This window comes from Myxozyma melibiosi (genome assembly GCF_037950935.1).
Source record: "Myxozyma melibiosi strain Phaff 52-87 chromosome Unknown BZA70scaffold_1, whole genome shotgun sequence".
In the NCBI taxonomy this organism is placed as follows: Eukaryota; Fungi; Ascomycota; class Lipomycetes; order Lipomycetales; family Lipomycetaceae; genus Myxozyma; species Myxozyma melibiosi.
The window spans coordinates 968,055-982,939 of NW_027042915.1; the positions used below are offsets into that span (position 1 = coordinate 968,055).

Below are 14,885 nucleotides of genomic sequence, written 5' to 3' on the forward strand. Positions count from 1 at the left end.
CAGGAAAAAGACCGCCTGGCCAGCTAGGAAGCCCTGGATGTTGTATGCCACAACTTTGCGGCCGACGTTGATCATCTTGACGTACTGAAGGCCGTCGACTTTCTCCTCCGCGTCGCCGATTGTTTCGTACGTCTTTTCGTAGTTTTTGACGCGCATGCGGAAGTCGGCGAGCGCGACGGCAGGGTCCTGGCCTCTGTAATCGGGACCAGAGAGCTTGAGACGGATGTTTTGCTCCAGCAAGTCCTTGTCGTCGCAGACACTCTCTAGAAAGAGAACCTTGAGCTCGCCGTTTGACCGGTCATGTACCCGATTGAGAACCGACCGCCGCCGCTTGATGGTCGAGTTTGTCGCGTCGAGGATTCCGATACTGCCGTTACCGAGCAGCATCCAGTCCAGAAGCTCGTCCAAAGTCTGCAGCGCCCAGCTCTCGCGCAAGGCCGCGGTCTCTTTATTGTCGGGTTCAAAGAAATTGGCGGGGTGCGAGGTTTCGGGTTGCTGGTTGCTAGGGCGCAGAAGTGGCGAATCGGGAAGCGGATGGCTGGCGGGGCCGACGTGGTGGTTCGATTGGCGGCGGGTGTTGCCGACGTTGAAGATCTTGGTTTCGTGCTGGAGCCAGTTGAGGTAACGGGCTAGCTTCTTTGTGATGTAAGACTTGCCTCTGGCGGGGAGACCGACCATGACAATTACGAGCTTTGATCCGACGTCGCGCGCAGCGATGGTGCCGTCTAAGTAGAGTCAGTGTGCGTTCCCCGACACAACAGAATTGAAGATGAATTAAATATAAGAAAAGACTTACCAGGAGAGACTCTACTACTGGTGAGACCGGGCACATCGAGGGTGGTGGCCCTTCGAGGAAGTTCAAGGTAGGAAGGTATGCTGATTCCATCGTGGGGAGTAACGCGCGGCGAGTTTGCCGAAGACGCAAGCGGGGTGTCTGTGAGCGCGGTGCGTTTGTTTGAGGTCGGGTATATGACGGGCGTGGAGGTGGTCGAGCGCAGGGACTGCGAATGGCTAGTGGGGGGGCGGTGAGGGCGAGCGGCGTAATGCTCGAGGAGCTGGAGTTGTTGCTGCTCGAGGCCATCAGACAAAGAAGGAAGATGAGCTCGAGGACTGTGATGAGGTAAGAGTAAGTCAGCTTATAGAAGGCACATTCTGAGAACGAGCGACGAGACCAGGCGGTCAGAGAGGTGGACCCAGCAGCGGAGGAGGTGGTGATCAATCAGAGCTCTGCGTTGCTTTGCTGGGGCGCAAATTCAGCAAACTCCCAACCATAGAAAGACCGCGATGACTAACTTTCGGCGAAGAACAAGGCACCAGGCACAGTCTCTTGTTCTTTCTATGTTCTCGAGAGTTGTCTGTGTTGTGGATGTGTGATGTTTGTTGTTGATGTCGTGGTCTTGTGTAGCTGTAGCTGTAGCTGTAGCTGTGTAGCCTGAGTGGAGTGCGTAGAAAGCCGATGCAGGATCATTGGTTGTTCAACAAGGACCAGCGGACTTGATCAGTACAAGGCCACAGGAGAAGTGACTAAACTGATCTTGAGAGACTGTGCTAGTTGACAAATAGAACAGAGCCTGGAGAGACCTCTCTGGAGCTGTCTGAAAGCGTTGTTTGCAAGAACTGAGCCCTTCTCTTGTAAGATCGGAGGTGCGCTGAAGTCCGTCGGAAAAGTTGAAAACGGAAGCAAGAGCGCAGTGAGATTTAAATAGAGCAGAAAGATCAAATGAGAATACAACATTGCATATCTCAAACTGTCATATTCTGTCCGGCTGTTGCGGTTGTGTTGTCGGTTGCTGGTGTTGAGATGCTGATACCCACTCTCTCGCTGACCCTACCACCCCTCGACCAGCCACATGGACGTCGTCGCAATAATAAGCAAAAACAAGACATACCTGGTAAAACAACTAGTATTTGATGTATACAAAAGGCGGTGCGAACAGTATTTACGCGGCTAGAAGAAGGAAGGAAGAAAAGTGGAAAAAAAGAGAGAACAGGTGGATCTGCGGCTCATCGCTGGCTGTTATTCGGGATTTACAATTGGCAACAAAGAGCGAGTTGGATTCCAAAACCATTCATTTCATCGCATTCTGCACAGCTCTACGCTTTTTCTATCTACTTACGACTCCTCCACGTACTCGATCTCCGCCGGATACACAAAGTCGTTCTGCTTCCGCACCTCGTCGCAGACGCTGAGCGCGTACAGCGTCTCGGCGATCGGGTAGATGTCGCTGACCTTCTTTCCGTCCCGCACGTCTCTCGCGACCTGGTCCGCCTCCCAGTGCATTCCGTATCCGACGATCGGGAAGTCAAACACCTGCTCCTCGCCCTCGTTCGGACGCAGGATGACCTTCGTCGGACGGCATGACGACAGCGGGACGATGATTTGGCCCTTCGAGCCCTCGATGCGGACCATGCAGTCCGTCGGGCCGTCGACGACAATCGACATGGTCGCCGTCGAGATGATGTGCGGCTTGTCCCAGACCTGCACGATGACGGTCTCCTCATCAACGCCGGTCAGAGGGGTCTTGAGCACCGAGGCCTTGGTCGACGTGGGCGGGCTTTGCTTGTTCTCGGGGTGGTTGTAGCACACGACGTTGACCCAGGTGATGGCGTAGACGCCAAGGTCGAGCAAGGCGCCTCCACCGAGAGCCGGGTTGTAGATTCTGTTTGCGGGGTCGACAGCGAACTTGTTTGAAAGATCGGTCGTGACGCGGTGGATCGTGCCGATGGCCTTCTCGTCCCAGAGCAGAGACTCGACCTTGCGCATGAGCGGGAAGAAGCGCGTCCACATGGCCTCCATGACAAACACGTTGTTCTCGGCGGCGACCTTGGCGATGTGCTTTGCCTGCGCGGCGTTAATTGTCATGGCTTTTTCGCAGAGGACGTTTTTGCCCGCACGGAGGGCGGCAATCGCGAGCTTGTAGTGGTGGCTGTGGGGGGTGCCGATGTAGACAATCTCGACGTCCTTGTCGCTGAGCACGGACTCGTAGTCGCCGTAGAGGCGGATCCCAGTCTGGCCCGGGGCGAACTCGTCTACGAATTTTTGGGCTTTCTCGAGCGAGCGGGAGCCGATTGCGACGACTTCATGCTTGACGTCGGAGACGTCGCGAGTGGAGGGGTCGAGAAGGAGGTCTTTGACGAATCGCTCGGTGATCTGCTGGGTGTTAGAATGGAGAAGAGAGAATGAGGAGGAGGAAGAAGAGATAGCGTACCCAACCGGTGGCAATTATACCCCATTTAGCTGTGTAGACCATTGTTGTGGAAGAGACTGAGAAGGCGCGGAAGGCAAAGATAGGCGTTGATAGTGCAGCTGGACGGAGAGGGCGTCGAAGCGGAGAGAGCAGACGGGAGAGGCGGGATAATGAAGCAATTGTGGAGGAGTTGCAGAAGAATAAGAGGAAGTAGAGAGGAACAGAAGAGAAGAGGAAGGCAGGTCTTATAGAAGCCTCCCAGACGGCTAGATGTTCGAGGAACCGCAAGGAAAAGCGCGGGGAGCCCAATCGGCTATATCCGGAGTTTACTCCTCGGACTTAGCTTCCCATGCGGCTCTCCCGGTCTCGACAGTCTTCATACCTCTTCATATACTCACAATACTTACAATAAATACAATAAACACTTCAAATACACATCTATCGCTTCTTCTTCGTGCCGTCCTTCACCTCAATCCACGTCCGCCGCACTCCGTGCCGTTCAAGAACCTCCACCGCCGTCTTGTCCTGCGGCCCCTGCACAAGCACCTCCAACTTCCCGCGTCCGCCGCCGCCAGTGCCTTCCAAAGACCTGCTCACCGTCGTCGAGCTCGCGCACTCCACCCGCAGCTCATTCGCCAGCTCCGCAACGTCAAACTTGTACGTCTCCAGGTTCGTGATCTTCGTCACCTTGTGGCCCTGCTTCATCACTACCTGCAGCTGGATCTTCGGCGGACTGCCTTTGCTCAGCTTCCCGCCCTCGCGTTCATTCTCATCATCTCGTAGAATCAGGTAGTAATCCACGCACGCGTTCCTGTAAGCTTCAATCAGTGCCTCGCGCGTCAGTTTCCGCGGCTTCGGCCCTGAACCCGCGACCAGCCCCGCCAGCACCGGGTTAAGCTTCACCTCCCGTGGGTTTGACGCGTCGACCAACTCTTCCTTGGCAATATACTCTACCACTATCGCGCGCAACTCCGCAGCCGTGTAGTAAAACCCAGAACCCGTCCGTCGCCCGACTGCTTCGGCAATCTGCTTGGCCTTCTCGCGGATCTGGTAGTACTCTTTCAGCGTCAGTTTCGTCGGATTACTTCCGCCGGTGCTGCTCTCGCCTGCCTCTGTAGGGTTTTGCGAACCCTTCTTCGCACCCGACCCCCCGCGGTCTTGAATGGCTGGAACGTCTTCAACTGCGCATGATCAACACCCGCAACGCTCATAATCGTCACATCCCCTCCTTTCTCTTTAACCTTTAGTAAACCCTCTTTCTCCATCGCCTTCAAAAACTTCGCCGCTTTCTTCCAGCTCGTTTGCTTCATCTGCGCAGATGAAAAGTAGGCCGGTAAATGCCGTAGCAGGTGCGCTGAGATGAATGTCGACGACGGTTGTGGGAATGTGAGGTCGAGCGACCCGGTGCGGAAGTCGAAGATTGTAGCGAGCAGCGCGCGGTGGAAGGCGTTGTCGATCTCTTCTGTCGAGGGGCCTTCGTCTTCTACTTCTGAAGTCTTTGGTCTTGGTTCCGGATCAGCATCTTTCACGGCTGTGTCAGAGGTTTCTTGTGGGGTATCGTCGGCCATGAGTAGCTCAGCCAGAGCATCAGCGATATCAGTCTCGTTCTCCAGGACCTTTTCCTCCTCTATCTTCTTCTCGTCCTCTACTTTCTGATCAGAAGTCGTATCCGTCTGCGCATCCTTTTCTTCCCTCTCCTCACTCTTCTGTTCGACCTCCTTCTCATCTGCATCATCACCAGTCTCAACCCTCGGCACCTCCAGACTGAGCTCGAGCGGCACGCTTATCCTCCCCTTCACCGGCAACTCATCCCCATAGCACTGCTTCACCAAAATCGCTTTCCCATGCTGTCCCACAACCCTCGTCACGCCCACCAAATCAATCTCGCACACGCCCACCGCAAGCGGCACCGTAGGCCTTTCCTCGCTCGCGATCGCCACAACCGCACCTTTCACCGCGCCCTTTACAAACGGCGGAATCAGCCCCGGCAGCATCATATCCGCGCCCCCGCGCAGCTTCTCAATCACAGGACTCCACGTCAGCACAATCGGCACTAGGAACGGACATTTCCACAGCGTGAACACGGTCGGCACCAGCGTCTCGTCCGACAGCTTAAGCCACAGCGGCCGGCCGCCGTCGTCGGCGGACACGTACAGGTGCCCTGACTCGCCGGTCGCGTGCGCGATAAACTTCCCGGTCCGGATATCGGACGGCAGGATCTGCTCTTTGGTCTCGGGCGGAAGCGTGAGCGGATCGAGCGAGAAGGCGGTGAGGATCGCGGAGAGCAGCTTGCGTCGGTCAGACGAGCGCACGGGGTAAAGTGGTTTGATCTGGGGAAGAGGTCAATTATCAATAAGCAAAAGAGAAACACAGAAGGTATATCCATACATTTGGTTTCTTTCGAAACATTGTTGTTCTATTTACTTGCAACAATTCATTGAAGCGAGCCTTTTTTCTTGTAGTTCACGTCATCGCATCTCGTGAGTAAGATCTTTGTCATCTATTGTCAAAGTCACGTGGTAACAACGAGGGCATCTCTGCTCTGTCTTGCCGAATAGCATGCCTTGTGGAAATTTACGATGTTATCAGGTTTAAAATGATTTATTGTCAAAGGCATAATAAAAAAACAGGACAATACAACTCGGGCAGAAACTTAACGGTCATCACGCAAAAACAGTACAGAATCAAAAGCTCAAAACAGCTGAGAGGGCTCACGCCAGATACATATCTTCGAGCCTCTTTCTCATTGACGCAAGGTATCCCATAACCGGCGTAGCTCCACTGTCGGTACCATTGACAGACTGCAGACTATGAGTCGTAGTTCGAGTCTCGGTGGTATGGTGAGCAATTGGGAGGATCTCGTATGGCCTTGCAAAGGCGGCTTTGAACGTCGTATTTAATGACGGTGGAAGAGGTTGGTAATTGTGCGGGGCGGGGTCGGACAAAGAGATCGCGGCTGGCTCTTGGTTGAAGGCTTCGGCTTCCTCGGGGTGAGGCCTAACAGCTGGGACGCGATCCGTGAGACCCCGTTTTTAAGCGTCTGGGTCAGGTCTCCGCCGTCGACTTGCGTACCGCTCAGGTCGGCTTGCGAGATCACGCAGGGGTTTGCGTGATCGATCAGAGGTTCTGCGAATAGCTGGATTCGTGCGCTATGCGTGGCTGCGCGTTGAGGTGCGGGCAGAGAAACCTCAATGCCGCCCTCTTGCTTGTTTAGATGCGAAGCAGACGGGACAGACGCCGAGAACGTGTGCAGATTCGAGATGCTGACGTGATGCGAAGCGAGAGCAGGTAGTTTTGCAGGAGTTACTGGCGAGACTTCGGCGTGAGACTGGTTTGTCTTTGGGGCTAGGGGCATGGCTTGGGATTCAGCGACGATGGCATCGGTGGGCTTGCTTTCGGTGTCGTGCTCTGGCGCGACGAAACTTCCGAAAGAATCAGAATTCGCGACAACTGAAAGCTCTTGCGTAGCAGAACAATGAGCCTCGTTAATGCTCTGCACTGATCCCTCGTCGGTTGAGATCAAGCTGTGGTCAAGAGACTGCTTGTCGAAGGAAACAAGACAATCAAGCTCGTTGAAGGTCAACACAGGAGGCTCGTGCATGATGTTCGCAACAGAATAATCTTCGAGCTCGTCGATGTCTGATCTGCAGTCTGGCTTTTGAGAAGGCATGGTTGTAGTAGTTTGTTCGGGAGCAAGAAGGGGAGAGTGTGTTGAAAGATCTGTGATGGGTTCCTCCGAGATTATATAGTGGACGGGCTGGCTCCTTGTTTCGCTTAGTAGTGAGACAGAGACTGTATTGTTAGTAGGGCATTGAATAAACGGTACAGGTTCAAACTTCAGCTTGTTCAGATCCAGTAAGACTGTAGATGGTCTCACGGGCGGGACAGAAGTCTCTGGGACTGAGATGGGGTGAAATTGACGATTCTCAGGGATCCAATTCTGCCGCGGGGCAGTCGACTCTGTAATAGCTTGCTCGGGTGGATGCATAGCGTCTTCAACCTGTTCATAAGACAAGCAGTAAACAGGCTTCTGACACAGCCGCGGTTTCAAACCCGACAACGACCGAGCAGCAAAAGGCCGAGAGACAATACCCAGAGCGGCGAGAGACTCGTCAGCCCAGTTTGTTTGCTCTATGAGTGGCAGGTTGAGAGCCCGATTTTGACAATCCCGCAAAGGCCTGCGATCATCAGCCTTCTTGCTTGCTTTCTTGCTAAACAAGCTATGAAGCAAACCAGAGACTCTGGAGTCTGCAGAGGCGCTCATGGTCGAGATAGTAGAGATAGCTGGCGATGCGGTTGTGGACGGACGAGTGTTTGTTGTTATTCGGGCGGAAGCTGAGAATCACGTGCGGGCGCGTCGCATGACTTCATCTTCCTGCCATCGGACGTAGTTGATCAGAGTGACTGTTAAGGTGATAAACAAGATCAATAAACACAATCAAGTATATAATCGAATTAGTTGTATAGAATTGTCTATTATTTGCGATATCTGTGTACGGCATGCCGACAATCAACTTTGCGCTCACTCTGCTCGACATCGATCCCGCGCTCGTCAGATCATGGTCACACTACCTCTCGACGCTGCTTCCCCGCGGCCGTCTTCCACCTGATTTCTATCCGAGCGTGCAAGAGTCGTCGCTAAAGACCCACGAGGGCGCGTTCGACTGCATCGTGTCGCCGGGGAACTCGTTCGCTCGCATGGACGGCGGGCTGGATCTGCTGATCTCGCGGTTCTTTAGCGAGCCACGGGCGGCGAGCTTGGGGCTGGAGGAGAAGGACGCGCTGGTTGAGGTGCTGAGGTACGTGCAGCGGGTTCATTATCGGCGGTGGAAGGGCTTGCAGCCGGTGGGGAGCTGCTACTTGATTGATATGCTGCCGTGGATGGCCGAGAACTGTACAGAGCGCGGCGGCAGCGAGCAGGCACGGGTGGATTGGAATCGGTTCAGGTGCAGGTACATTGCGCACTCGCCTACGATGCGGGTGCCGTCTGCGCTGTGGAGGGAGGAGATAGTCTACGAATGCATGTGGTCTATGCTCAACGAGGTTTACAACCACAACCTCGCCGTTGAGCAAGCGCAGACAAGCGGGAGCAGCACTGCAGACAGCAGCCAAAAGAAGATTGAGCGCGTGGTGGTGACGGGGCTGGGGACGGGCACGGGGGGGTTAGATAGGGAAGTGTGTGCGCGGTTGATGGTCACGGCGTATGTCAACTTTCTGGACGCGATCGAGGCGGGCGAGGAGAGTCAGGGGGAGTGGAGGTGGAACTTGGCGCGGGAATGGGACCGGCGGATTTCGGGGGGGAAGAAGGGTTCTGCGTGAGTGTGTATGAACAGTGATGATGAGGTGTATTGAAAAGTATTGAACATTGAACATTGAACATTGAACATTGAACTATTACTGGATATGGACAGCACAGAAACAGACAAAGCACCAGCGACCAGGATCAGCGAGTAAATCAGAATCACCACAGAAACAGTACCCAGCCAATTCGAGGCTGCCGCAGACTCTGACCAGGCAGGAGCAGAGTCTGGCCAGCCAACCCGGGCGCTGGTGAAGATGCACGTGGGCCGGTGATGGCTGCTTCCAGTGGTAGCGGTATCGAACTATCTGTGCGCTCGCTAGACCTCTGGTTTATCTGCCGGCTTGTTTGCGATAACCTGTGCTCAATAGTTTGTATATCTGCATTATCTGTAGTCTGAAAAGTATTCTGCAATGCAATTTGCTATGTTATTTGCAGTTTAATCTGCGATTGTATGGGCACTTTGTCAATCCGTCGCTAAATGGTGTAATTAAGCCGGGTACCAGACCACCTGTTTAGAACATGTATACCACCCGTGCTTCACACTCCAACATTGCTGTGGCGCTGCGTGCGGCGGAATCTTTTTCGAGCAGAGCAGAGCCCACTTGATCTGTCCCCAGCTTCTGCTTCTTTTGATATTCCTTTGTTTCCTCTTCTCGTTCTTGTCTTTCTTCTTCTTCTTGTTCTTTCTTTGATCATTCATTCTCTATTCACCTGCCCCTCTCTCGCGCTTCTCGTGCTCGTCCGCCCCCATCCTCTATCACCAGGAATGGCCCTCGTCCCCGTCCTCTTCTCGCATCCCTACTCTTCCTAGACCAGACACCGCCTGTCTTTCTCTATCCTGGCCCTTCTCCCTCTGGCCACGCTCGCCTCTCCCGAATGCCGCTACCGCTGCGTGTGCGCAACATTGTCGGTCTGTCAAAGCACTCCAACCCTGGCGCTTCTGGCGCCGCCGAATCCGCATTCTCACCCGCGGTAAAAATCGCCTCTTCCTTCGGCGAACGCGGTCCTGCACCCATGGATTCGCAGCATGAGCAGCAGGAACCTCAGCAGCAGCATGAGCAACAGCAGCAACAGCAGCAACAGCAGCAGCCGCAGCAAGAGAGGCATCCTCAACACCTCGTATGCTCTTCCCACCAGCTGATCTATCTTTATCAACAACTCAACTAACTCTCTATAGGATGCAAGCAAACTCGCAATCTCCTCGCCTCGGAGGCCAAAACGAGCAAACATGGACGTCCATGAACCGTCGCCGAGGATGCAACCGCAATTTGCCGAAGAAAACGCAAAGACAAGGCAACGGCAAATATACGCCTCGTCTCCGCATCTCGCCCGCCAAACCGAGAGACCGGTAGCTCCAAATACGACACAGACTACGACTACTACAACAAAACCTTCTGACCAGAACTCGAATAATCAACCTGCACCTACAAATACAGACTCGACAGATGCCCACAGCCCGAAATCCCTCCCCCGCACCACCACCGACCGCACCACCTCCGGATCAGCACCAGCTACAAGACCAAGTTCGCCCGCGCAAAGACGAAAAGTGCTTCCTCGGGAGTTCTTCAAGTGCGACTACGCCGACCTGCTGGTCTTGATCTCGTCTATGCTATCCGAACTCGTCAAACTCAATGACTCGCTCCCGCTCGTGCAGTCGCAGCTCACCCGCTTCCATTCGCGCGCACCACCCGCCATATCCCACAGAGACTACCTCCACCGCCTGATCCGCTTCTGCTCGCTCGAGAAAGCGACTCTGCTCTCGATGGTATTCTACATCGACCTTCTCTGCGCTGCGTTCTCGGCCTTCACCATATCCTCTCTCACAGTCCATCGGTTCCTCATCACCGCCGCGACAGTTGCCAGCAAAGGTCTCTGCGACAGCTTCTGCACCAACTCGCACTATGCGAAAGTGGGCGGTGTCTCGCTCGCAGAGCTGAATTTACTAGAAGTCGAGTTTTTGGTTCGCGTCGGGTGGCGCGTCGTCCCAGCCGTGCAGACTCTGGACGAGTACTATAGACGCATGGTCGCGAGGATGGACGACGTCTATACTCTCGACACAGACACCGAAAGCGAAGACGAACAAGTTACTCCGCAAGAGCCCTCACGCTCCCAATAATCAACATCTCTTTGACCCATCTTACATTGCATAGATTACTGCTCTTTTTCGTTTGTTTGTTTCTGCTTCATCTCATGTCTTTCTTTTTTTGTCTTATGAATTTCGATACACTTTCGGAGTCTAAAACAGAGTATGGTCCATTTCTAATAAATATCACACATAACAATTACACCTTTTATGTTCATCTTCTCTTGTGCAGTCTCGAAGGTCATCGGGATGCAATATTAAGGTTTCAATGTAGTCGACCAAATAAGCAAACTCTCGCGTGGCCGCAGTTCGGATCCGCTATTCCGCCACTGCGCTTTCTCGCCACAGCGCGAGCCTCGCCTCTTCTTACAAAGGTCGTTGGTCGCTGCCTGATTGATTATCGCCATCTGCGCTGCTCGAACGAGGAAGATCCAGTGCTTTAGTGTGTTTGTTTAATTGTGGATGATATCGGAAATTGACCTGCTGCCGCTTGTGCGGAGTCCCGACCGCGGCACGCAGCTGCGGGCGTTGAAGGCCTTGAAGAACTCCGTAATCGGGCATACCGAGCAGAAGGAGTGGTATCTCGAACGGGGCGTGCTTGACGATCTGTTGGCCATCTTGAGCGCTGAGGATGGTGTCAAGGATCAGTACTCGGAGGAGCTGATGATCGAGGCCGGTATCGTTCTCGGCAGCTTTGCATATAGTGAGGATCTTCTCTATTCTATAATGACTCTGCTGAATGCTAACCTAACGATCCAAAGGCGGACCTGATATCTCGGCCATGCTCTACGGTCCAGAGACGATATCGACGCTGGTCCTGACACTCAAACCGACGTCGCCTCCGAAACTTCTCCTGGCGTCCTTGCGGACCCTGACGACGCTCTGGACTGCGCAACCGCCTACGCAGTCTCTATCGACCGCATACCCGACTCTCGCGCCCTCGCTTGCCGCTTTACTATCCCATTTCTACAGCTCTGCGGCAAGCGAAAAGGGGGCAATCAGCTATACCATCATCACGCAAGTGTGCGGCCTGCTGTTTGTGCTTGCGCCGGCTCATTCGACCGGCCAATCCGTTCTGAGCGACCATCTCGCGATCTCGCTCTGCGATCTGGTCGACAAACTTCTCACCAAGCCGAATATGATTGCGTCGCTGTCAGTGTCGTCGAATGCGGGGGCCACGGGGCTCGCAGAGCGCAAGATGCTCTCGTCTGCGATCTTGGCGCTGTCGCATTTGATGTCGCCTCAGGCGGCACGACACCTTGCTTCGTCCGCACCGTATTTTATGGATTTACTCGTCAAGCTTTTGCGCGCTCAGGAGCCTACGATTCGATTAGCGGCCTGTGCGCTCATTACGACTCTATACACGACTCCATTATCAGGCAGTGGCGATGTCATTACCGGCAAGCCAGCGGCGCAGAATACCGAGCTTGCGATGCTGCTCGTCCCCGCGCTGATGAAATTGCTTGACGATGCGCTTTCTGTCGACGATGGTCGGGGATGCGATCCGCTCGTGCTGCATACGTTTGCGGTCGTATGCCGCGAAGGAGGTGAGGTGGCCGACCGGTGCGTCGAAGTCGGCATCATCAAGAAAGTCGTGCGGATAATCGCGCATGTGGCTCCGAGCACGCATTCAGCCACGCAGATTGGGAAGACCGAGAGCAAGCTTCTGTCTGGAGGATTATTTTGTCTGTCGGCGCTGGGTTTGCATAAGGAGGAGTATCGAAAGGCAATCATCGATGCGAATGCGCTGACTATTGTTGTCGCGGTTATGAATACCGAGAATGCGCCGGCGGTGCGGGAGATCAAGATTGCGGCGTGTAATGTTTTGCGGTCGCTGAGTAGGAGCGTGCTGCTGCTGCGTACGTCGCTGGTCGAGAGCGGGATCGTGGGCGGTGTTGTTGAATTGCTGGGCGATGTCGCTGTTGTTCAAGAGAGCGAGTCTGCGTCTGCGACCGCGGCGGGCTCGGCGAAAGGAGAGGTGTTATACGACGAGTCGATGAGTGAAGTCGAGAAGACCAGCGCGCGACAAAAGTATCTGTCTGCGGTGGGCGGCGCGGGACAGGAGGCGGACGGCGTGATTATGGAGGAAGACGACGACGAAAGTGAGGACGGCGAGAGTCTTGAGGTGCGGACTGCGGCTATGGCTGCTGTCTGCAACCTTGTCTTGGAGTTCTCGCCTCTGCGGAAGCCGATCCTTGACCAAGGTATTCTGCCGTTGATTGTTGCCGGGGCGCGGTCGCGATATACACCACTACGGCTGAATTCGGTGTGGGCGTTGAAGCATATGGTGTACGGCGACGACATGCAAACGCGAGGGCTGGTGCTGGAAGAAGTTGGGTTCCCGCTGCTGATGAAGCTGTGCAACGATCCGGAGATGCAGGTGCAGGAGCAGGCGCTGGATTTCATTCGCAACCTGATTGCGCGGAGCGATGATTATATCGACAAGCTGTTTGCTAATGTCGGCGTGCACGACTTGTTTGAGTTGCTCGACGGCAAGCTTGCTATGCGGTCGCGCCAGTCTGATGATAGCGAGTCGGATGAAGACGAGGATTTTGTGGAAGAGGATGAAGGTGGGAAGGTTATCTTCACGACGAAGCCGTACTACACCGAGATCATCATTGCGACGGCATATATTCTTGTGCATATCGCGGCCGGGTATGAGCACCACCGGCAGACGATCATCCAGCACGAATCGGTGGTGAAGAAAGTGATTGCACTGATGGCGCACGAGCGCGAGGAAGTGCGGCTTGCGTGTTTGTGGATCGTGCTTAATCTGACGTGGGTGGAGGAGCCGCCGCGGGGAGCCGCCGGGGAGGATCTGATGATGGAGGGCGTGGTTGACGATGACGCGGAAGGGTCGTCGTCTGCGGGAGCAGGCGGTGAGTCAGCGTCGCAGTCGCCGGGGAACTATGTTGAGGTGTGCAGGAAGCGCGCGGCGGTGCTGGTGCGGTTGGGCGTGCGGGCGAAACTGGCGATGCTGAAGCAAGACCGCGTGCTGGACGTGCGCGAGAAGACAAAGACGGCGATTTACCAGATCGACAGTCTCACGGGTGCGTTCACGGACGGCTACGGTGATCGACGCGAGGAGTCGCAGCAGGCGCAGCAGGTGCAGCAAGGAGGGGACGCGATGGAGGTTGATAATGTGCCGGTAGTGCGCCATGCGTACATGTATATGAATCCGACGGCGGTGGCCAGCGAGCCGTCGTCGTAGGGGTGGGTATCTGTTAGAATTTTGTCAGGGTGGTGTGTTTGGCGTGAACGGGTAATCTGTTGTATAGTTTTAATTGTGTAATTTAATCAGAGACTTCCAATGTAAATGTTATGTCTTGGAGATATGGACTGTAGAAACCATACCCTCGGGTCGGGACGCATGCACTTAGGCGGTGAGGGTTTTTGCTTAAGTGTATGCTGTGAGTCAAGAGGCCTATAAAGCTGCCGTCTCTGCTCTTCTTTCCTGATCTCTGCAGATATCAGAGATCAAAGAGATCGGGAAAATGAGTGCAATTGTTCCGCCGTTCACGCTTCAGACCGCAATCAAGAAGGTCAAAGTCGCGCAGGATCTATGGAATACGCGGTATGCCTTCCCTGTGCTGTATACTGATCCACTGACCCACTGATCTCGACTACAGCTAACGCTCTCTTCTCTTCCCCTCTCTCCAGAAACCCGGCAAAAGTAGCAGCAGCCTACTCACCGAACTCTCTCTGGCGCAACCGCACGACTTTTGTCCATGGCACGGCCGAGATCGAAAAGTTCCTGACCGACAAGTGGAACACCGAGAAGCAGTACCGGCTCCGCAAGGAGCTGTTCACGTACACCGGCAACGAGATCGCGGTCAATTTCTGGTACGAGTGGAATAACGGGCGCGGGCAGTGGTTTCGGACGTATGGGCTTGAGCATTGGACGTTTGGGGAGGATGGGAAGATGACCAAGAGGTGAGGATTACTGTTTGGTTTTTAGGAGATGGTGAGATGAAAGACTGACGGTTTGAGATGTTTAGACAAATGTGCGGAAATGACCTGCCGATTGAGGAGGCGGACCGGTGGTTTCCTGAGTCGGTCGAGGATGTCAACACTGTTGTGCTTCCCGAGGTCTGATGGTGGTGGTGATGATGATGACAGTGTTAGAAGGTTGAGGTTGATGTTTCGACAATGGATCTGTTCATTGATCAGTCTACTGCACTGTAAGCTACTACAAAGCTACTTCCAACAAATATATATATTACAAAACAATTGCTCTTCCTGAAGTAGTCTTTATAGTCTCTTAAGTACAAGAACATAGAACAATGCAGCCATTGTCTTGATATTACATAAG

General features: G+C 54.2%; 7 protein-coding genes across 7 annotated transcripts; 4 read left to right on the plus strand and 3 right to left on the minus strand.

Moving 5' to 3' along the window:
- Positions 1 to 2,005: 2,005 nt before the first annotated feature.
- BZA70DRAFT_12082 (NAD(P)-binding protein) lies at positions 2,006 to 3,354 on the minus strand. Its single transcript, XM_064909502.1, has 2 exons — positions 3,210 to 3,354; positions 2,006 to 3,151 (listed from the first exon to the last, which is right to left on the minus strand). The coding sequence occupies exons 1-2, from the start codon at positions 3,249 to 3,251 to the stop codon at positions 2,114 to 2,116; spliced, it is 1,080 nt and encodes a 359-aa protein (XP_064770420.1). The 5' UTR covers positions 3,252 to 3,354; the 3' UTR covers positions 2,006 to 2,113.
- Positions 3,347 to 5,597, minus strand: BZA70DRAFT_300772 (uncharacterized protein; the record flags this gene model as incomplete). The annotated part of the gene is made up of 3 exons (XM_064914711.1): positions 3,347 to 4,298; positions 4,331 to 5,518; positions 5,577 to 5,597. 3 exons carry the CDS (start codon positions 5,595 to 5,597, stop codon positions 3,627 to 3,629), a joined length of 1,881 nt encoding a protein of 626 aa, XP_064770421.1. The 3' UTR covers positions 3,347 to 3,626.
- A 157-nt stretch (positions 5,598 to 5,754) lies between these two features.
- BZA70DRAFT_271152 (uncharacterized protein) lies at positions 5,755 to 7,470 on the minus strand. Its single transcript, XM_064911435.1, has 2 exons — positions 6,214 to 7,470; positions 5,755 to 6,172 (listed from the first exon to the last, which is right to left on the minus strand). The coding sequence occupies exons 1-2, from the start codon at positions 7,450 to 7,452 to the stop codon at positions 5,900 to 5,902; spliced, it is 1,512 nt and encodes a 503-aa protein (XP_064770422.1). The 5' UTR covers positions 7,453 to 7,470; the 3' UTR covers positions 5,755 to 5,899.
- Positions 7,471 to 7,594: 124 nt separating this feature from the next.
- On the plus strand, positions 7,595 to 8,580 carry BZA70DRAFT_271153 (uncharacterized protein). The gene has a single exon (XM_064911436.1). It carries the CDS (start codon positions 7,689 to 7,691, stop codon positions 8,505 to 8,507), a length of 819 nt encoding a protein of 272 aa, XP_064770423.1. The 5' UTR covers positions 7,595 to 7,688; the 3' UTR covers positions 8,508 to 8,580.
- A 478-nt stretch (positions 8,581 to 9,058) lies between these two features.
- BZA70DRAFT_253144 (cyclin-domain-containing protein) lies at positions 9,059 to 10,775 on the plus strand. The gene is made up of 2 exons (XM_064910734.1): positions 9,059 to 9,609; positions 9,668 to 10,775. The coding sequence occupies exons 1-2, from the start codon at positions 9,367 to 9,369 to the stop codon at positions 10,604 to 10,606; spliced, it is 1,182 nt and encodes a 393-aa protein (XP_064770424.1). The 5' UTR covers positions 9,059 to 9,366; the 3' UTR covers positions 10,607 to 10,775.
- A 16-nt stretch (positions 10,776 to 10,791) lies between these two features.
- On the plus strand, positions 10,792 to 13,885 carry BZA70DRAFT_271156 (armadillo-type protein). Its single transcript, XM_064911437.1, has 2 exons — positions 10,792 to 11,276; positions 11,335 to 13,885. The coding sequence occupies exons 1-2, from the start codon at positions 11,036 to 11,038 to the stop codon at positions 13,782 to 13,784; spliced, it is 2,691 nt and encodes an 896-aa protein (XP_064770425.1). The 5' UTR covers positions 10,792 to 11,035; the 3' UTR covers positions 13,785 to 13,885.
- A 182-nt stretch (positions 13,886 to 14,067) lies between these two features.
- Positions 14,068 to 14,668, plus strand: BZA70DRAFT_286752 (uncharacterized protein; the record flags this gene model as incomplete). Its single annotated transcript, XM_064913895.1, has 3 exons — positions 14,068 to 14,147; positions 14,234 to 14,506; positions 14,572 to 14,668. 3 exons carry the CDS (start codon positions 14,068 to 14,070, stop codon positions 14,666 to 14,668), a joined length of 450 nt encoding a protein of 149 aa, XP_064770426.1.
- Positions 14,669 to 14,885: the final 217 nt, after the last annotated feature.